This window comes from Papio anubis, chromosome 8, assembly GCF_008728515.1.
Source record: "Papio anubis isolate 15944 chromosome 8, Panubis1.0, whole genome shotgun sequence".
NCBI classification, from domain to species: domain Eukaryota; kingdom Metazoa; phylum Chordata; class Mammalia; order Primates; family Cercopithecidae; genus Papio; species Papio anubis.
The window spans coordinates 38373397-38396201 of record NC_044983.1 but is presented as its reverse complement, the minus strand read 5'-3'; the positions used below and the strand labels follow the sequence as shown (position 1 = coordinate 38396201).

General features: G+C 39.9%; 1 protein-coding gene across 1 annotated transcript; it reads right to left on the bottom strand.

The window, feature by feature from the left end:
* Nucleotides 1–5626: 5626 nt before the first annotated feature.
* Nucleotides 5627–22004, bottom strand: IDO1 (indoleamine 2,3-dioxygenase 1). Its single transcript, XM_003902678.5, has 10 exons — nt 20980–22004; nt 16070–16165; nt 15833–15952; nt 15119–15237; nt 13928–13942; nt 11373–11472; nt 10452–10569; nt 9289–9340; nt 8693–8841; nt 5627–6235 (listed from the first exon to the last, which is right to left on the bottom strand). The coding sequence occupies exons 1-10, from the start codon at nt 21064–21066 to the stop codon at nt 5880–5882; spliced, it is 1212 nt and encodes a 403-aa protein (XP_003902727.2). The 5' UTR covers nt 21067–22004; the 3' UTR covers nt 5627–5879.
* Nucleotides 22005–22805: the final 801 nt, after the last annotated feature.

The window sequence follows — 22805 nt, the reverse complement described above, 5'->3', positions numbered from 1 at the left end:
TGATTTTTCAGTTATGACTGATTTTAACTTGCACATAGTTAAAGAAGGTATAATACTTCATAATGTACATGTCTGAAAACTCGATGGTGGTTTCATACTTGAGGTTTGCTGTCTTCCAAAACAATTGCCATTTCATAATCTTCCAATACTACTTCATTTAGTGTTCTTGACTGTGCCATTGTCAAATGTGGCCTCAAAAGTAATGCACAGGCTGGGCACGGTGGCTTACTCCTGTAATCCCAGCATTTTGGGAGGCCAAAGCAGGTGGATCACTTGAAGTCAGGAGTTTGAGGCCAGCCCGGCCAACATGGTGAAACCCCGTCTCTACTAAAAGTACAAAAATTAACTGGGTGTGGTGGTGAGCAACTGTAATCCCAGTTACTTGGGAGGCTGTAGCAGAAGAATCGCTTGAACCTGGGAGGCAGAGGTTGCAGTGAGCCAAGATCATGCCACTGCACTCCAGCCTGGGCAACAGAGTGAGACTCTGTCTAAAAAAAAAAAAAAAAAAAACAAAGGAATGCACAAAGCGTTCAGCCCATGGACCAAACATTAAAAGCAAGTACATGTGCACTTTGCAATTTCTAGGGAAACATAATTAGGAATTTTACAATAGAGAACAGTGATTTTCCAATTGAGTTGCCAGCCCCAAATTGTCAATCTTGATGTTACATTATGCATACAAGGTTAGAAAAGAAGTTACCAGTGTACTTACCATAATAATGAAAATGCAACATTCTTGCGATGACCTGGTGGGTGAAGTGTTAAGCTTCATTTCCTAAGAAGGTTTTCATTCTGTTCTTTAGGTGTGTGTTGCTTTCTGTATTATGGTACATTTCTAATATCAAGTCTAATCCAATCCTTGTCTTTAAAATATTTATAAAGCTCCAGTGTAGGAGATGTTTCAACTGGCAGTGCATTTTCATCTCATTGTGGACTCTCTGTATTCTCATTGCTTTCTTAACTATCATCTGGACCGAAATTTCCAAACTAGTGTGTATGGACTCAGTTTTGCAGACACCAGCAAATGATCCCTTACCAGGCAGATTTCCAACTTTAAAATTTTCCATCTTCTTTCTGTGCAAGTCACAATATTTCCAGGCACCAGCCTCTACATTCATTGGGCTCAGCTCTCTGGCTGCCACTCCTATGGCAAAAGTGCAACCACCTCAGCGTCTCCAGGGCATCTTCCAAGGCCAGGGCTATGCCTCTGAGCTCTTGTTTTCAAAAACTTGGGCCCTTGCTCCACATAGCAGTAATGAGGACAAAAATAAGTCTTCTTCCACTCTACCTCCACTGCTCTCTTATTGCTACAACATAATAAAAAGTCATGCATGAGTTGGGAATTTGAGGAGAGACTTGTGCAGTCAATTATCCTATACTGTGATAGCAAAGTTCAAAAGAAATCTAGCTCCCTTGTAAAAGAAAATTTTCCTAGAGAGGAGATTGTACTGTGTAGTGGTTTGAAATATTCTGTAGTCAGATTGCCTGGGTTCAATCTTTTACTTTGTCATAGCCGTGTGGCTCTTGAAAACTACTGAACTACATTGAGTATCAATTCCCATATAGGAAAAAGGAGTACTAGTAATAGTACCTGTCTCTAGATTCATTGTTTTGATCAAGTGATTAATGTATATTTTAGGACAGTAAGAGGCATATGAAAGAATTAAGTCATTATTAGCTATCATTATTAGTTTATAGTTTAAAAAAGTAGCTCTCCCAGAAGATTCCATATATTAGATGATTCTGATGCTCATTTACAACACTGATATTTTTATGTTTACTTCTTGCATTATATATGAGGCTAGGTCAACAAGCAAAGTTACATGTTTACTTGTTTATTTAATGCTGGGCATTCAGGAGAAAATTTTCAATAAAGGTACACCAATCAATTCAACTTTAAAGTTAAGTATCAAACTTACCTCCTGTAAACAACATTCCTCAACTTTTCAAACAGAAAGAATCATTTTCTATTTTGTGCCTCTATCACACACTATTTTCTTGTTAGTCTAACGATTACAGAGGTAATCACCCCCAAAGAAACACAATATGATGTCTTGTCTCTGTAAGCTAATTGAGATTAGAAAAAGTGCTTTATTGATATTTAAATGTCAAGCAACTGAAAGAGTGTCTGTGCAAAAGTGAGTTGAGTCGTATATGTGTTATTGACATCCCCTTCTCTAGAGGTATTCCCACAGAAGCTGGATACATTGCCTCCTATACATTATAGTAATTAAGAGCTCATCCTTAGAGCCTGACTATGCAAATTTATACCCTAGCATTGTCTGTTCCTTGTTATATTCTTGAACAAATTTCTTGGCCTCTGGCATCTCAATTTCCTCATATGTAAAATCAGGAGAGTAATAATATATAGAATTGCTTTAAAGATTAAATGACTATATATAAAGACCATTAGGGGCAGTAATTGATGGTGTGAGTTCTAAATACAAGTTTGCTATTTCCCAGAGGCTCTGGAGATGGAATTTCTGCCTGTGTGGGCCATTTTGTCTCATATTTGGCAAGAATCTTAGAAACCATTAAGTGTATGTTTATATGAAAAATTTTTGACTTGTGTGAACTTCTGACCTTTTAATTGTTTATTGTTTATTGACATAAAACAATTATGTGGAAATGAGCAAATTTTAATTTCCATTTCATGGCTGACCATTACAACTGCTTGACTGCACTAGCTCTTGTTTAAAGGGCATGAGAAGTTCAGAGTGGTGTGAACTGAGAAAAATATTTATTATTTCCTTGTGAGATTATATTTAATATAGTAGAGTGAAAAATAAGACTAAATAATACATAAATAATTTCAACATTTAATATGCAAAGCTGAATTATAAAAGATAAGGGCTAAAGAATACTTTGTTGAACCTTGTTATGAAAATGATACATATTTTAAGCTAAATTACCCTTACTTATGGAAAACAACCTTGAAGAAATACAGTACTATGAATTTCTTTCTTTCATTCCTTTTTTTTTTTTTTTTTTTTTTTTTTTTTTTGAGAAGGAGGCTCGCTCTGTCTCCCAGGCTGGAGTGCCGTGGTATGATCTCGACTCACTGCAACCTCCGCCTCCTGGATTCAAGCGATTCTCCTGCCCCAGCCTCCTGAGTAGCTGGGATTACAGGCACCCTCCACCATTCTCTGCTACTTTTTGTATTTTTGGTAGAGACAGGGTTTCACCATGTTGGCCAGACTGGTCTTGAACTCCTGACCTCAAGTTATCTGCCCCCGCCTGGCCTCCCAAAGTGCAGGGATTATAGGCATAAGCCAGCATGCCCCACTACCGCTATCAATTTCTGGTTTTCCCATGACACAGACTGGGATAGAATTATCTTTAATTTCACTCACATAGGAACCATGTTACTTAAAACATATTACATCTCGTTAAAACCATGTACTGTGATAGGTTACCACCTTCACCATCTGGTGATCTCACCCTACCCCTGGAGGAGCACTCACTGCAATATGTAGAAAATGCATGGGATAGGGGCGGGGCAGGGGCGGACGAAGCAGCAGGGCTTCTCATGAAACATACCAAGCATTTTGTGGTGCCTTTCCCACTCCAGAGATGATTTAATTAGAGTAATTCAGGAATCTTGGTTTCTTTTTTTTTTTTTTTTTTTTTTTTTAAGACAGAGTCTCACTCTGTCACCTAGGCTGGAGTGCAGTGGCGTGATCTTGGCTCACTGTAACCTCTGCCTCCCAAGTTCAAATCATTCTCCTCCCATAGCCTCCCAAGTAGCTGGGATTACGGGCACATGCCACCATGGATAGCTAAATTTTGTATTTTAGTAGAGACGGGGTTTCACCATATTTGTCAGGCTGCTCTCAAACTCCTGACCTCATGATCCACCCACTTCAGACTCTCCTAGTGCTGCGATTACAGGTGTGAGCCGCTGTACCGGTCCCTTGGTTTCTATTATGTGGAAATACAGAAGGGACTCTGGAGCTAGTGTTCACACCCTCTGTAGGAGCACATGGAGTCCAGGGTCAGTCCCTCTCTCACCTACAAGGCAGCAGTGGGTGCAATTTCTGTGATGATGCCCCTCACTTCCCCTCTTTCCCTCTCTCCCTTATTATCAGAATAAAGGTGATGTTCTAAAGGAGAAGGCATGACTGCAGGGTCTTTCTTTAGCAACCAGAGACTCTCTGCATGTCAGTACTAATTAGGTGAAACCAACTCTGGAAGAGAGAAATGCCTGATGTGCCTGAAGTGTAGCCTTTCCAGGGTTGTGGGCCATCAGTGCTGCAGGTGGGAGAACACAAGATAGAGAGCATCTTGACCTGGAGCCAATACAAGATCCTTAGCAGGCCAGGCACAGTGTCCCACTCCTGCAATCACAGCACTTCGGGAGGCCAAGGTGGGTAGATTACCTGAGGTCAGGAGATCGAGACCAGCCTGGCCAACATGGTGAAACCCCGTCTCTACTAAAAATACAAAAAATTAGCTGGCCATGGTGGTGGGCGCCTGTAGTCTCAGCTACTCAGTGATCTCAGCTCACTACAAACTCCACCTCCTGGGTTCACTCCATTCTCCTGCCTCAGCCTCCCGAGTAGCTGGGACCACAAGCGCCCGCCACCACGCCTGGCTAATTTTTTTGTATTTTAAGTAGAGATGGGGTTTCACTGTGTTAGCAAGGATGGTCTCGATATCCTGACCTCGTGATCCGCCCACCTCGGTCTCCCAAAGTGCTGGGATTACAGGAGTTAGCCACCATGCCCAGCCCCTTCCTCTCATCTTCTATAACGTACTTGATTGCTGGCTGACCATTTACAATATCACGAGTTCCTCCCCAGTCATTTCATTTCCTCCCCTTTTCCTTCCAAAATTTTTTCCTCCCACCTAGTCTACTCCAAGTAGAGCAAAAAGAACAAAGATGAGTCATCAAAAATTTTTTCTCCCATTGTTAACCAACTAATTGTGTGATCATCGTTAAGTTATTTCACCCTTCTGTGCCTCAGTGTTGCCATCTTTAAAATGAAGAGCTTGGCTTTGATAATTCTTAAGTTCCTCTCAGGCTCTAGCTTCTTAGGATTCTATTATTAAATATATTCATGCCAGCACTTTGGCTTTCCAAAGTGCTGGGATTATCATGTATTCCAAAGATAAGATACAGACATAACTTGAGCTCAGGAGTTCAAGACCAGCCTGGGCAACATAGCAAGACCCTGTCTCTACAAAAAATATGAAAATTGGCTGAGCATGTTGGTGCACAACTGTAGTCTCAGCTACATAGGGGGCTGAGGTAGGAGGATCACTTAGGTCTGGGAGGTCAGGGCTGCTGTGAGCTGAGATCATGCCACTGCACTCCAACCTGGGTGACAGAGTGAGACGCTGTCTCAAAAAAAAAAAAAAAGCTGCAATGCGTAAATCTGGTAAACAATGCAGAGTGTCCCGTGCATCAAGAAGCTTATCATGTAATGAGAATATAGACAAGTAAACAGGTAATTATGAAAAAGTCTCGCATTAACAAAGGGAAAGTATAGGAGTCTATTAGCCCTGCTGAAAGCAGTTTAGAGTAGGTCTCATCTAAAGAAATACTTGATTATATTTATAAATGAAGCAAGATTTGTTATATCTTATGCATTTTTATTTATTATGAAAGAATATTTATGTCTTATGCATTTTTATTTATTTGATTTAATCATTTTATTCCAATGATAAGATACAGATTATAAAACTTCTACTATAATTACGCATAATTACCTTTTGTTGTTTTCCTACAAGAAATGCACAGGTATTTTGAGGTCTTTTGTATGGCATTATTGGCAAAGCACTGCATAGTACTAGTTTGTGGCTCTGTTACAATGGGTAATGACAGGAATATATGCAGATGTCTCTGCTATGATAAAATGTGCTCTTGTTGGGTTACGTTAACCTTCCTTCAAACGGTATTTCTCGGTTGTACTTCTCACAGTCTTTAGGAATTCCATTAAATCAGTGCCTCCAGTTCCTTTGGCATCCAGTTTTGAAGGGTCTTCAGAGGTGTTGTTTGCCTTTGGCTGCTGGCTTGCAGGAATCAGGACGTACTTAGTCACGATTTGCAGATGGTAGCTCCTCAGGGAGACCAGAGCTTTCACACAAGCATCATAAGCTTCCCGCAGGCCAGCATCACCTTGTGAAAGGACAAACTCACGGACTGAGGGACTTGACTCTAATGAGTACAGGAAGTTCCTGTGAGCTGGTGGCATATATGTTCTCATGTCCTGGAGGAACTGAGCAGCATGTCCTACGGGAACAAGAGAAAGAGGAAACACGGAGGTCACAGCATTCCCCAATCCAGGAGAGAAAGGCAGAGTGAGGGCAGAGTGGGCAGGAGATCACCAATATAGCATTCAGTGAAGTCAAGGTCATTCTATTTGAAGGCTAATGTTTGGCTATTAGTCTTGCTACTAGCAATTGTAATTATTGTAAAATACCATTAATTTTGAAAACTGAATGAGCTAAACTCATTTTCTCACAATAAGTATTTTTGTTTGCACTTTTTTTTTTCTTTTCTTTTTTTTGTTTTTGAGACAGAGTCTCACTCTGTCGGCCAGGCTGGAGTGCAGTGGCACAATCTCAGCTCACTGCAACCTCTGCCTCCCAGGCTCAAACAATTCTCCTGCCTCAGTCTCCTGAGTAGCTGGGATTGCAGACACGTGCCACCATGCCTGGCTAATTTTGTATTTTTAGTAGAGACAGGGTTTCTCCATGTTGGTCAGGCTGGTCTCAAATTCCTGACCTCAGATGATCCACTTTCCTCAGCCTCCCAAAGTGCTGGGATTACAGGCCTGAGCCACCGCGCCTGGCCTTTTTTTTGCACTTTCTTTCTCTCTTTTCTACTGTAAGAAGCTGATGGTATAGACAAGGGCATATATAATCTGCATTTGACAGATTATGACTGATTCTTAAGAGAGTTTAAGAGTGTGTTTAAATGAGTGTTCGACAATAGCAAAGACATGGAATGAACCCAGGTGCCCATCAATGATGGATGGGACAAAGAAAATGTGGCACATGTACACCATGGAATACTACACAGCCACGAAAAAGAATGAAATCAAGTGCTTCACAGCAACAAGGAGGCAGCAGCTGGAGGCCATTAGCTTAAGTTAGCCTAAGTGAATTAATGCAGAAACAGAAAACCAAATACCACATGTTCTCACCAATAAGTGGGAGCTAAATATTGAGTACACATGGACACAAAGATGGGAACAATAGACAGGGAGCATTTCAAATAGGGGAGGGAGGGAGGGAGGAAAGCAAAGGCTGAAAAACTACCTATTGGGCACTATGTTCTATACTTGGGTGAGGGGATCATTAGAAGCCCAAACATCAGCATCACTCAGTATACCTGTGTAATAAGCCTGCACATGTATCCCCTGAATCTAAAATAAAAAAATTAAATATGATTAAAAAATTTAAAAAATAAGTGCTCAAATTAAGAAAAACTCATGTTTTTACCCAGCCCAATGCTTTCCCCTTTGACTATTAAACAGAAGTTTAACAAAACAGAGAAAATTAAAAAATTCTTCTTGGAGCTTATTCCTCTCCTCCAGCTCAGCCCCTAGAAGGCATACGATGAATGTGGCTCATCTTTAAACTTTGGTGCAGGCATTGCTCTGGGTGGCTGGGGCCGCGGGACAGCTGAACAAGACCAGGACCCAGACTCTGCTTGTCACTGAGGTCTTTATCTCCCCACTAACAGCCCTGCTTCATTTGCAGGTGACTGTCTCTTTCTAAGTCTGATCATACATTTTCAGAACATGACTTCACTAGAGTCAACCACTCTTTATAGACATGTTCAGATTTCAAGATGGAACTTGGGTGTGAGGAAAGCTCTGCCACTTTTATGTTATTTATTTTATTTTATTTTATTTTTATTTATTTATTTTTTTTGAGACGGAGTCTCACACTCTTGCCCAGGCTGGAGTGCAGTGGCGCCATCTCAGTTCACTGCAAGCTCCACCTCCCAGGTTCACGCCATTCTCCTGCCTAAGCCTCCCAAGTAGCTGGGATTACAGGTACCCACCACCACACCCAGTTAATTTTTTGTATTTTTAGTAAAGACGGGGTTTCACCGTGTTAGCCAGGATGGTCTCCATCTCCTGATCATGTGATCCGCTCGCCTCGGCCTCCCGAAGTGCTGGGATTACAGGCATGAGCCACCGCGCCTGGCCTTTTATTTTTTATTTTTATTTTGAGACGGAGTTTCACCCTTTTGCCCAGGCTGGAGTACAGTGGTGCAATCTTGGCTCACTGCAACCTCTGCCCGCCGAGTTCAAGCAATTCTCCTGCCTGAGCCTCCTGAGTAGCTGGGATTAGAGGCACCCACCATCATGCTAGGCTAGTTTTTGTATTTTTAGTAGAGATGGGGTTTCACCATGTTGGTCAGGCTGGTCTCGAACTCCTGACCTCAGGTGATCCACCTGCCTAGGTCTCCCAAAGTGCTAGGATTACAGGCTTGAGCCACCGCACCTGGCCAGCTCTGCCACTTTCTAGCAGAGGAACTAGTCACTGACTCTTATTAAGTTTCTGCATCTTCATTTTTAAAGTGGGATCATGGCAACCAAATCCCTACTTGCCTGATTCTGCTAAAACCATCAGATAAGCTCAGATGAGATGCTGATGGGAAGGTGCTTTCTAGATATCCAAATACCATTGCGTTCACATAAGAGATGATTATTTCTTGCTATTTTCCACTCACCTCCACCAGCATTCTGCTGGATGCCCAGCAGGACGTCAAAGCACTGAAAGATGCTGCTTTGTGCTGCACTGCCCCCTGCAAACTTCTTTGGGTCTTTCCAGAACCCCTCATACACCAGACCGTCTGATAGCTGGGGGTTGCCTTTCCAGCTATCGGAGGAAAGAAAGAAAAAAAGAAAAATCATTCTTTAGATTAATTGCTAATTTTCAGGTATCAAATCTTGCACTAGTAGTGAATAGAAGGTGACAAGAGATGTATTTCATGATCCTTCTTTCATGCCCCCTTGCCCCTACTCATTTTCATGCATGAGAATAATTAATATAATCCTGCACAGATTTGGCATAAATGTTCTAGGAATGAAATTTTACCTTTGCACTAGCACAGACCACTCTTTTTAAAATAACTAGCTTTCCTGTCTCACCCTCCAATACATTCCTGGCCAAGTGATAACAGAACCATCTAGTCTTTTTCTACCATATGAATTTTTGGATATAAATCGTTAGTCAAACCCAATGGATATTAGGGACCATCCAAGAGAATTTGGTGGTGTTCTTTGTTAAGTGAGAGCAAACAAATTCAAACATAAGACTACATACCCAGCCAAATATATGCGAAGAACACTGAAAAATGCATTTGGGTTTACGTGATCTGTAAAAAGATGGAATGTGTTTAATTAAGCAGCATCAGAGGTATATAGGGAAATCAAGGTGTCATGTACAACTGATAACAGATTTCAGCACAGGCTGCAAGAAAAGGCATTAGGTCAGTCTGTGCTAAACAAAGCCCCTGTGGTTATAAACGTTCACTCTCCTGCCCTCTTCCAGGAGGCCCGTTAAACTGTAAACTTAGTGCTTACTGACGTAACAGATAAACTGTTTACATAAAGAAACAAACCAAAGACAAAAACAAAACAAACCAAAACAAAAGCCCAGAAACTAGATCTCCCTCTCTATTTTCAAAATTTTAAAAAATCGTTTGGTGACAGGGTCTCACTTCATCGCTCAGGCTGGAATGTAGTGATCATAGCTCACTGCAGCCTCAACTCCTGGGTTCAAGCAATCTTCCCACCTCAGCCTCCCAAGTAGCTGGAAACTACACGTATGAGCCACCGCACTCAGCCTCCTACCCTACTTGATTTGAAAATGCAACTTCTTGCCAAGGACTAAATAGCAATAACTCAAAACCCAGAGATAAACAATTAGGTATTTGTTGACTCTGTTCAGTAGGGCAGATTTCCTATTGCAAGTTACTGCTTATATACCTTTTTGTGTGTTTTTTTGGGGGTAGTTTTTTAACTGTTAATTTCGCAACAACCTTTGAGCTCAATGACGTTTCTGTGTTGTTTCTTAATTTGTGAAAAAACAGAATTAGGAAAGAGTTCTTATTAAGCAGAAGTTATTTATTTTTTTTCAGAACTTAAAACCACCCTCCCATGTAGAAAGTTTCTCAAAGGTTTTTAGTAGGAGGCAAGGAAGTTCCTTAGCATTAAATAGAGCCAGCTTGGAACTCTGGCTTCACTATTTACTGCCTGTGGAATCTGAAGTCATTTACCCTGTCTTTCTGAATTTAGATGACCTTACTTGTAAAATGGAGATAATGAAACCTACCACATAGAAAGTGTAATGGTTTAGTAAGATAAAATACCTAAAGTGAAAACATACTAAGTGGTAGTTGCTTTTTGCTTCCCTTTTTTCAACCATTCTACATCTGGAACATTTGACTTGTCAGCCTAGACTATTGCACTGCACGCAATACTTGCCGTGCATTTGCTGAAACACTTGACGGGCTTTCTCCAGGCAAGAAGCTATTTCCAACAGTGCCTTTAGCAGAGTGTCCCGTTCTTGCATTTGCATTGCCCTGAATACAGTAGGAATTTCCTAAAACAAAACAAAACAAAGAAAACAAACATTTAAGGTTTTCTTTCTTTTGAGACGGAGTCTCGCTCTGTTGCCCAGGCTGGAGTACAGTGGCGCGATCTCGGCTCACTGCAAGCTCCACCTCAAGGGTTCACAGCATTCTCCTGCCTCAGCCTCCTGAGTAGCTGGGACTACAGGCGCCCGCCACAGCGCCCGGCTAATTTTTATATTTTTAGTAGAGATGGGGTTTCGCCATGGGGGCCAGGCTGGTCCCAAACTCCTGACTTCAAGTGATCTGCCCACTTAAGCCTCCCAAAGTGCTGGGATTACAGGCGTGAGCCACTGTGCCTGGCCAAATTCCCCCGTCTTAATCCATAAATTAAATTTGGGATTTTTACAATTCTTTCCTGGGCTGGACACCCTATTTGAATAATTTCTTTATATTTATAGAAGCTTGGATTTGTTTTTATTCACATAGCATTTAATTTAGAGATATTTATATAGTCATATATGTTTCATTTCTATTTTTGATAATCAAAACTATTGAATTTATGACACTGTATCATAGTTCCAAAGCCACATTTTATTGAAAAATTTTATTTCCTACAGAGGTTTCAAGTTGGATTTTAAGTATATGGCTCTGAGATTTTATATTTTAGGTAATACACAAAAATAAATAATTGATCCTTTACTCCCAATTAAATGATCCCATGTTGTATTTGTTAAGGATAAAGTTAACTCATGCTTAGTATAGTTTAGGCTCCGAAATGATTGCTCTGCTTACGTAAATCGACATACAAATTTTGAAGTGAGGATAGACATACTTTGATAGCAGAAGCAGCTGCTATTTCCACCAATAGAGAGACCAGGAAGAATCCTTTACTGCAGTCTCCATCACGAAATGAGAACAAAACGTCCATGTTCCTGAGGAAATTGGATAAGGAAGGCAAGAAGTTTAGCAAAAATTATGGGATTTTTTTGACATTTTTATTTATCCTATTTTAGTTTCAACATAATTTTATGAGAGAGGTGTGGCAGGCCTTACTATCTCCATTATGTAGTTGGGAATATTAAGACTCAGTTGTTAGGCCTGTTGTCTAAGATCACATAATTAACACTAAGTAGACTAAATTGAGACCTAAAGTTTCATATTGAAACTCAGAACTAGGGCCGGGCATGGTGGCTCATACATGTAATCCCAGCACTTTAGGAGGCCAAGGCGGGTTGGTCACCTGAGGTCAGGAGTTCGAGACCAGCCTGGCCAATGTGGTGAAACCCCGTCTCTACTAAGAATACACAAATTAGGTGGGTGTGGTGGTCGGCGCCTGTAATCCCAGCTACTCAGGAGGCTAAGGCAGGAGAATCACTTGAACACAGGAGGCGGAGGTTGCAGTGAGCCAAGATCGCTCCATTGCACTCCAGCCTGGGTGACAAGAGCAAGTCTCGTCTCAGAAAACAAATAAACAAAACAAAACAAAACAACAACCAAAAAAACAGAACTAGAAATTCCCAAACTAGTTCTGTTTCCATTATCCCGTTGACTTGTCACAGGCATTTATATTACCATACGTATATACTCAATGTTTACAGAGATATCTGTGAGGTAGAGTTTTTAAAGGTAGTCTTTTGTTTAAATAATTATATTCCTATTCATATTTTAATTTGTGAGCCTAATTCAATTTCTCAGTGGTTTATCTGCTTTACAAAGGAATTGACTGCGGAATTCAAATAACTGATTAGACCCTGTTTTTCTTTTTAATTGAAGTTTGGGCACTGGTGCAAACATAGTCTATCTATGTATCTATGAGTTTTGTGGTGGTTAAATTCACGGTGCCTGAAGCCAGACCATCTCTGTAACTTACTTGCTGTGTGACCTTGAGCAAGACATGACATCGTCTGCCTTGGTGTTCTCATCTGTAAAGTGGGACTGACTGTTGATGCCATCCTCCTTTTTAAAAACCTTCCAGTTTCTCCCTTATCTTAAGATACTGTTTTAACTCCTTATCATAACTAAAAAAATCCTACATAATCTTTTATTATTATTATTATTTGAGATGTGTCACCCAGACTGGAGTGCAATGGCACAATCTTGTCTCACTGCCACATCTGCCTCCTGGGTTCAAGCTATTCTCCTGCTTCAGTCTCCTGAGTAGCTGAGATTACAGGCATGTGCCACCATGCCCCACTAATTTGTGTATTTTTAGAAGAGGAGGGTTTTCACTATGTTGGCCAGACTGGTCTCGAATGCCTGACTTCAGGTGATCCACCTGCTTTGCCCAGCCATCTTTAAAAAAAATAATAATAATCTTTTTCTCGCACTGTTATTTTTATCATTTATTATCAGTGACATTAGCCATCCTTCAGCTTTGATAATGCACCAAGATATTTGTCACTTCAAGGCCTCACTTTTGCTATTTCTTCTGCTATGAATACTCTTACCTTTTTCCTCTAGCTAATTGCTCAAATAACTTGCTTCAAGGGCTCCCGCATCACTCCTGTTATTTGGTTAGGGATCCCAATACTTTATCTTCTTAAGCCTTCTCTTAATCATACAGCAGTTTGCATAATTTTCATATACTGCCTTTCTTCTTCGTTAGTCTAGCTTCACCGAGGTGGATTTATATTAATGATACTTACCTTAGTTTTTCCATCTCTTTTTTTTTTTTGAGATGGAGTCTTGCTCTGTCACCCAGGCTGGAATGCAGTGGGGTGATCTCCACTCACTGCAACCTCCACCTCCTGGGTTCAACTGATTCTCCTGCCTCAGCCTCCTGAGTAGCTGAGATTACAGGCACCTGCCACCATGCCCGGCTAATTGTTTTGTATATTTAGTAGAGATGAGGTTTCACCATGTTGGCCAGGCTGGTCTTGAACTCCTGACCTCAGGTGACCCGCCTGCCTTGACCTCCCAAAGTACAGGGATTACAGGTATGAGCCACGCACCCAGCCCAGTTTTTCCACCTCTTAGCCTATGTTTAGTATATATTATAGGTCAAAAGTAGTAACGATTGGGTCAAAAAGAACAAGTTGGTATAGGGTTACTTATTGACAATGGTAACTAGTTATGGACATAGGAGTTATTAAGTCATAGATACATAGATGTATGTGCATTTTGTATGTTTGCATATTAATTTCCTATAGACGTATCTGAGTAGTATTCTTGTGTATATCTATAGCTATAATATCAAATAGACATAGTTGTAACACAATCATAGATACAATTAAAGACAGAGATTATTTGTTCTCTAAATAATCACTGAAATTATTTTTTTGGCTGAATTTAATTAATCATTTAAAAATGCATTTGGAGTCTATCGATAAACCTACATTTGACTATAAATAGCAAATTCTTAGACTAAAACAAGAATCAGATACTTACTCATAAGTCAGGGGCCTTATGAACGCAGCCATGAAGCAATGGGCCAATTGGAAGAGAAAAAGAAAATCAATTTCACAGCAAATAATGATGAGTTGTTGCTATTTGATTGAATACTACTATCAGAGGTAAGACATAGTCAGGTAAAAGAAAAAGTTTTAAAAATATTTCTTCAGTAGGCATTACAAACATTTAACTTAATAACTTACAAATGAATTAAATACTCAAATATGCAAGGAACACACATGGACAGTCAAAACTAATTGTTTTGTTTATTTTTTTTTTTTTGAGACAGGGTCTCACTCTGTTGCCCAGGCTGGTGTGCAGTGGCACGAACATAGCTCGCTGCAGCCTCAACTTCCAGGGCTCAAGTGATCTTCCTGCCTTAACCCCCTGTGTAGCTGAGACCACAGACATATGCCACCATTCCCGGTTAATTTTTTTTAAAAAAGACTAATTTTTAATAAGAAGAAACTTTCTAGATCAAATCCTTTCATTTTGTGGTATTCCCATTTGCAGAGTATTCTTCTAGAGGCACACACCCAGAGACAGGTGCTTTGGTTCTCCCTTTCCTTTATTGTAGCAGATCTCGTGCCTGAAGGGTAAAAATCACCTACATCCTGAGCAGACTGCTCTGAAAAACCAGTCATTGCTGCGTGTAATTAAAGATGTGTTGACTCTTAACTACAATTGGCTGCTAAAAAATTAAATTAATAGAATCTCAAAAACATGCTAATCAAAAGAAGCCAGACACAAGAGTCTATACTTTGTGGTTTCATTGATGTGAAACCCAATAACAAAAATCATCTACTTTTTGACAAGGCAAATAAGAATATATTTGTCTGTCGCAGGAAAGGGAATTGAAAGAAGCACAAAGAAATTTTCTGAGGTGATAAAAATATTCTGTATCTTACTGAGAATGGTGGGTGTATGTAATTATGTAATAGTTAAATTCAAGCTGAACACTTAAGATCTGTGCATTTTACTGTGTTAACTATACACCTGTCACATGTGTGTACATTTGTAGTGGTAGACACAGCAGCCCAAGAAACCGTACCCAACTGAAGAACTAAGAGGGACCATATCCAACTGAGAGGAAAACTGTGCTGCCCAAAATTAAGCCAATGAACAACTCCTGTTTTATTTAATTGGCACACACTCCAAAAATTCCTGTTGTTCTCACTCTTTACATACTTATTAGGATCCTTTTTCTTCCAGTTTGCCAAGACACAGTCTGCATAAACCAGAATAGGAGGCAGTCCCAGTTTCTTGGAGAGTTGGCAGTAAGGAACAGCAATATTTCTTGGCAAGACCTGATTAAAATACAGTAGTTAGGTTTGTTTTTTGTTTTGTTTTGTTTGTTTTTTTGAGATAGAGTCTCGCTCCTGTCGCCCAGGCTGGAGTGCAGTGGCAGGATCTCGGCTCACTGCAACCTCCGCCTCCTAGGTTCAAGTGATTCTCCCACCTCAGCCTCCCGAGTAGCTGGGGTTACAGGCACCTGCCACCATGCCTGGCTATTTTTTGTATTTTTCGTAGAGATGGGGTTTCGCCATGTTAGCCAGGTTGGTCTTGAACTCTTGAACTCAGGTGATCCTCCCGCCTTGGCCTCCCAAAGTGCTGGGAGGCCCATATGTGTTTTAAAGGTTAGATATTGCAGTCTGTATTAGTTTTATGTAATTAGGGTTGGCAGATAAAATACAGGATGAAAAATAAAGTAAAAGACTTAAAAATATAATAATGATAACAGTTGACATGTCAAGCCAGGGCATATTTTCTTTTTCATTTTGTCCTGTTATCGAAACTTTGACCAATGCAGTTAAAACACTTTCAGAAAATTTTTGGAAAGTTAAATGTAAATTAGATGAAAATCTGTCACATAGCATAAGAAATCTGAGAAAATCTCCAAACCTTACGGACGTCTCCATGACCTTTATCCCACACATATGCCATGGTGATGCATCCCAGAACTAGATGTGCAAGGCGCTGTGACTTGTGGTCTGTGAGATGATCAATGCTGAGCATGTCTAACTGAAAACAAATGGAGCAATTGACTCAAATCAATCTCGGTGATGTTTTATGCTTCAAAACCAAGTTAACAATGTTAAGAAGCTATACAAGAAGAAAAATGTAATACATATGTCAAACCTTCTCAACTCTTTCTCGAAGTTGGCCAGACTCTATGAGATCAGGCAGATGTTTAGCAATGAACATCCAGTCATTATAAAAATCAGGTAGATTTTCCTTGAAAAAAGAAACAAAAAAAGATCTTTATTTACTAGTAGCAGTTACTGTAGCTTTGGCTTCCCACTGATAGGATGCCTTGCCTCCACATCCATTTTGTGCAGTGTTGCCCTGGCACATGGCTTACCTGTCTGGAAACACCAGCCTCTGTCTTGTCTTCTGCACACATGGGGCTGAAGGCCCTTTCTGTGTTCCACCTCTTTCTCTCTCTTCAAACACTGCCATTTGCAGCTTTTCAAAGTTCACCTCAAAGGTTTCACTAAAATCCTCCTGACTACTCTATTTGAAACTAATCTCCATTGTAAACTCTACGGATTATGCCTTTTCAAATTGTTAAACAATTATTATCTGCTACTTTCGTTTTTTTTTTCTTTTCTTTTCTTTTTTGAATTGGAGTCTCACTCTGTTGCTCCGGTTGGAGCGCAGTGGCGCGATCTTGGCTCACTACAATCTCTGCCTCCTGGGTTCAAGCAATTCTCCTGCTTCAGCCTCCCAAGTAGCTGGGATTACAGGCATGAGCCACCATGCCCGGCTAATTTTTGTATTTTTAGTAGAGATTGGGTTTTGCCATGTTGGCCAAGTTGGTCTCGACCTCCTGTCCTCAGGTGATCTGCCTGCCTCGGCCTCCCAAAGTGCTGGGATTACAGGCATGAGCCACTGTGCCTGGCCTACTTTGGCTTATTTTGGCTAGATTTTAAGTTCTTTGAATGGAAGAAAAATGAGATGTGTTAAATGTCAGTAGTGGACTAGGCACTCTGTTCAAAAATTTCATATATATATAGTATATATATTTAATTATTGTAACGGCCCAAGAAGTTATCTCTGTATCATAAATAAGGAAACCCAGGCTTATACAGTTTACATACATTCTCGTTTTATACCTTGCTACATGATGGCAAGGTTTGTATTGTGCATTTAATTTATATCTCTTATAAGCCCTGGCATAGTGCTGGGCATATAGCGAGTGCTGTATGTATTCATGTTGATTACCTACTTTGGTTCCACTATAGGCTTGTTTTTGCCCATTAAGTAGAAATGAAACTCAAATAAAAGTTTCTCTTTGGAGCTTATCATATTTGTAATCTCATCTCAAGCGGAAGTACACAAATAAAAAGACATAGGAACCTTCCTAAAATGAGATACAGATCCCTGAGCAACTCCCCCATACCCTGTTTCTATGCCTACTCCACCAGGTAGTTTCAAGGTACACCCTTAAGGTAATCAATGCTGAACCATGGGGATTAAGTGCAAATGGAAAGATTAACTTAAATCAACATGGGTGAAGTTTTGAGCTTCAAAATAAAGTTAATATTATAAGTAAGCTATGAAACAAAAAGATAAATACAATATAAAATCCTAACATTTTCAACATCTGCATGTAATTGTCCAGCCTTAATCAGTTGGGGCAGATTTTTAGCAATGAAAATCTAGGCAGTGTACTTCACTACTTAGCCACCCTTCTTGCTCTGAACTTTTCACCCCAACTGTGCTGTAGTACTTTTAGAAGTAAATGTAGGCCAGGCCAGGTGGCTCATGCCTATAATCCCAGCACTTTGGGAGGCCGAGGCAGGTGGATCACCTGAGGTCAGAGGTTCAAGACCAGCCTGACCAACATGGAGAAGCCCTGTCTCTACTAAAAAAGCAAAATTAACTGGGTGTGATGGCGCACACCTGGAATCCCAACTACTGACGCTGAGACAGGAGAATCACTTGAACTCGGGAGGCGGAGATTGCGGTAAGCGGAGATCACGCCATTGCACTCCAGCCTGGGCAATGAGATTGAAACTCCGTCTCAAAAAAAAAAAAAAAAAAAGAAAGAAATGTAATAAATGTATTTTTGTTGTTTTTATTCTGTATTTCACAGTCTAGAACATCTTACTTCTTTGATTGTTGTGATTTTTCCCCAAATAACAGACATACTTTTTGTTCTGTACCATGATTAGCATTTTATTTGATAGTATTTTCAGCAAGTACAAAATTTAATAAGTAATATGCTCTGGTTCAGAGGATCCCTAAATGGTATAATATAAGTTAATAATGAATCATACTGAGGATCATTCAAATTCTGCTAGATTAGAGATTGTGCATTGTGTCTATATGGAATCAGAAAACATATTATTTTCCTTTGGACTAAGAAGCAGATAGATTACGAGAGATAAAATAAGAATATGTTTTGGTTCATAATTTCTAGGAAAGATCTTCAGTGAAGAAATAAAAGTAATCAATAGTTTTTTTTCATGTTTCTGGTACAGTAAATCTAGCTTCTTCAGCATCTCAGCTAGCAGAATTACTATTATTATTATTGTTCTCAGGCAGGGCCTCACTCTGTCACCCAGGCTGGAGTGCATTGGCGTGATCTCAGTTCACTGTAACCTTCACCTCCCAGGTTCAAACAATTCTCCTGCCTCAGCCTCTCAAGTAGCTGGGACTACGGGCACGCCAACACGCTGGGTAATTTTGTTTGTTTGTTTGTTTGTTTGCATTTTTAGTAGAGATGGGGTTTCACCATTTTGGCCAGGCTGGTCTCAAACTCCTGACCTCAAGGGATCCACCCACCTTAGCCTCCCAAACTGCTGGGATTACAGATGTAAGCCACCACACCTTGTCAGAATTACTAGTATTATTATTATTATTATTATTATTATTATTTGGAGATAGTCTCTCTCTGTCGCCCAGGCTAGAGTGCAGTGGCACGATCTCAGCTCACTGCAGCCTCCGACTCCCAGGTTCAAGCAATTCTCTTGCCTCAGACTCCTGAGTAGCAAGGATTACATGTGTATGCCATCATGCCTGGCGAATTTTTGTATTTTTTTAGTAGAGATGGGGTTTCACCATGTTGGCCAGGCTGGTCTTGAACTCCTGATCTCGTGATCCACCCTCCTAGGTCTCCCAAAGTGCTGGGATTACAGGCGTGAGTCAGCCGCCCCCGGCCGAGAATCTTTTTTTTAAGTAGCCAAGGAAGAGTTTTGTTTGCTTTCTTTTGTGGTTTTGCTTTACCCCTTGGAATCTGTTCTACAGGTATTCATAATTATCAAAATTGTTGCATTTTTAAGTAGAACCGAATCTCTGAGGGAAAAAAACCCATGATATAAAGTTTACTAGTTTCTGAAAAAGATGGTTTTATTGTACCATTGATAAGTACATGTTTGAAACCATCCAGTCCTGGCATTTTTGTGGGTATGCAGGCAAATAGCAAGTTTGAGTATTACTGATTTGCATGAATAAAGCAAACTAGTGCTTTTGGCAATAAAATTAAAGCACACTCTTCATTTTCTTTAATTAACAATCCAAAGAGGAAAATTAGACTGGAAGGAGGTAGATGCTTTAAATTTCCCGGTATCACCAAAGTGTTTGCAGGATTTCATTTCTAAGCACAGTTAGGTTGGAATCTCTGACTAAACATTTGCTGTGTTTAAAGGTGCTCTCCAGTATGTGGACTGTAACTGTTTGAGCTACAAACAAAAATATACTCATCTACAGAATTATCATAACATGTTCATAGAAATCTTCTCCTGGAATCCCATGTACCTTGTTAAACCGAAGATTGAAAGAAAGGAGAAAAGCAATGTCTTATTGTCCCTTCTTAAGAGAGGCAGTGTGGAATAATGGTTTTAAGATCATAGACTCTGGAGACAGGCTGCTTAGGCTCAAACTGACCTCTGGCACTTGCTAGCTACATAGTTTGATAATTACATTCTTCATGCCTTATACTTCTCATTAGGAACATGAGGATAATGACATACATACCTAGCCGGGTGCAGCGGCTCACACCTATAATCCCAGCACTTTGGGAGGCCAAGGCTGGTGGATAACCTGAGGTCAGGAGTTCGAGACCAGCCTGGCCAACATGGTGAAACCCCGTCTCTACTAAAAATACAAAAATTAGCCGGGCATGGTGGCAGGTGCCTATAATCCCAGCTACTTGGGAGGCTGAGGCAGGAGAATTGCTTGAACCTGGGAGGCAGAGGTTACAGTGAGCCGAGATTGTGCCACTGCACTCTAGCCCAGGTGATAGAGCAAGACTCCATCTAAAAAAATAATAATAATAAATAATAAAAATAAATAAATAACATACATACCTTTTGGGATGGCTATGAGAATGGAAAGGGTTAATTTGTAAATTGCTTAGAAAAATGCTGTATTTGATAATTAAAATATTGATGATAAATTGGTTTACATAGTATTCATTAGAAGACACATTAGCAAATACAGTTTTTAAGGCAAACGTTTTTTCCACATAGCTTGCACTTTATAGGTAAAACTTGCAAACAAGAAAAAGGTAGTTCAGACTCTCGCTTGAATCTTATGCTCAGTAAATAGCAAGCAATGGTCATATAACATGGAAGGTGCTTGATGTGCAATCTCATAAACCCCATCAAATTAGAAACACATGTTTTTTATAATTTAAGGTATATCCCTAAAAGAAAGGGATTTCTCTTTGACTCATGGCTCATTTAAAACTCTGGCTTTTTCAAAACACCTTCTCAAAATACAACTGTAATAACCTCTTTGTTTGTATTTTACCGTATAATTCTTATGTAAAGCTGATATACTTTCTATAGTTTCCTTTCCCACCATTCTCCATATCCATGTTAGGTAAGTAAGAAATACATAGATGACTCCATTTCTAGGGAGAAAATTTAAGACAAATTAAGTGAGATGCAGTTATCACAGGTCTCTCTCTAATTTTTATACTGCTTTATATGTTTGTTTACTAGAAGTTACTGAACCACAGTTGTTTAGTATAAGTTAACTTGGCCAGGTAAGAAATGAGAAGAATATGCATTTTCCCACATTTTAGTGCCTTCTCTTACCTGTGGATTTGGCAGAGCGAAGCCCACTTCTTCATCAATATGGTACTCTTCACTGATTGTCCAGGAGCTTTCCATAGCATGTGCCATTCTTGTAGTCTGCTCCTCTGGTGCCCCTCAGTGTTTGAAGAGTTTTCAGAGCATCTTATACTAGTTGCTGCCACAGCCAATGACCAGAGTTTATCACAGGGGCAGTGAGAAATTACTTCCACTTTTGGAATGGTTTCATTTTCTAGTTTCTTTATTTGTAATATGAAAAACAATAAAACCACAAAAGCATCTCTGTGCATCATATGCAGAAACTGAAAGTTCGTATTCCATATCAAATTTGCAATCATTAAGCACATCATTTTCTTAGGAAGCCGCAAAGCCTGAAGGAAAACACAGAACTATGAAAACAAGTGGCCGGAGAAGAACATTTTACTTTATGAAGACTTTTAAATCTTTGAATGAAAATGAAAGCTACAGTCCCAAACTCTGATTTAGTTATTTCTCATTGGCTTTCTTTTAGGCTTCCATGGTTCTTTGAAAATATGTGTCATGTTTCAGCAGACCAAAACACATCCTGTGATACACTGAACTATTAGTCAATGGCTCTGAAGTAGGAAAAAAAATAGAAGCACATGAAAAATTAGAAACATAGTAACTCTCCACTTCCTTATTTTTCCTATTGAGAATTTTGTCAGTTTTTCCAATGATAGCATTTGCCCTTCTCACATTTCTAATAAGTAACTTTTAGGAAGATTGCCTTGTATCTAACTGTACCTGACTGCCAGGGGCTGATGAGGCAACAGTCTGACATATTTGGGTACTTTGTAATATGTCAAAAGTTGGAGAAAAGGATAAAATACCTTGCAGATGTTTTTTTCAAAGTACAAATCAAGACTGCATTTGGTAAAGGTTTCCAGCTTGAATGCAAATCTGTGGTCACTTTAGAGGCATTGTTCGATCTAATGAGAACAAGGAAGCTAAAGCAGAAACCAAGGTCGCCTGTTCCTCTAGATGATCAAAAGGAGAAAAGAGAAATAGTTCGCGTGAGTAAACTAAAAGACAATGCTGTTTTGTCATCAGCTTATTAGTACTTGAAATAAATTAAATTGTGATAGCAGATGGCTTTCGTTACAGTCTAGAATAGCTCTCGCGCTATTCTCTACTACATTTTGGCTGTTTTTCTCAAATGTCATTTTGGAGGAAAATGTTCCTTGAATAGGAAATATAAGCAAAACTGAAACCAAAATTATACAGCAAAGAGAATACAATGATTGTGTTTCTTTTGAATGAATGATTCATGAGACTAATACTTTGGGAATCAGTTCAAGGAAAACAAAAAATCATGAAGACCTATCATATCTGTTTAGAAGACAACAATACAAATAAAATATTGAGCATTAGAAAATATGTGGTTATTCCTAGGATTTTTCATTCTTCGTTCTTGAAGTTTTTATGGGTGAGTCAAAGTGAAGACGTGGAACAAAGTTTTAGATGATTCTGTCCCAGGATTAAGTTTTTAAGAAGCGTAAGTTTTTGATAAAGCTTTTTCTTGATTCTGTTTATCCAGTCATCTCACTAATCTATCCACTTGCTGCACCGCAAGCGGTGGCTAGCATATATATCAATCCTTTGGAAAGCTGAGGGGAGGCGGATCAGCGAGGTCAGAGTTGAGGCCAGCCTGGGCAACATAGTGAAAACAGTCTCTGCTGAAGAAATACCTAAGTGGACCTTGGTGGCATGCCTGTAATCCAACTACCAGGAGGCTGAGGCAGAATTGCTTGAGCCCGAGGAGGCAGAGGTTGCAGTGAAGGCGGAGATTGTGCCGTGCCTCCAGCCCG

Bases quoted from the DNA above. Each gene is read 5' to 3' on its own strand.
- IDO1 (XM_003902678.5), bottom strand. From the start codon at position 21,066: ATGGCACATGCTATGGAAAGCTCCTGGACAATCAGTGAAGAGTACCAT. The intron at 9,341-10,451 runs GCAAGTATTGCG...ATCTTTTTACAG, and splicing joins AGTGTTTCAGCAAATGCACG to ATCACGTAAACCCAAATGCA. The intron at 6,236-8,692 runs GTGAGTGGAAAA...TTGTTCCCGTAG, and splicing joins CCAGCAGAATGCTGGTGGAG to GACATGCTGCTCAGTTCCTC.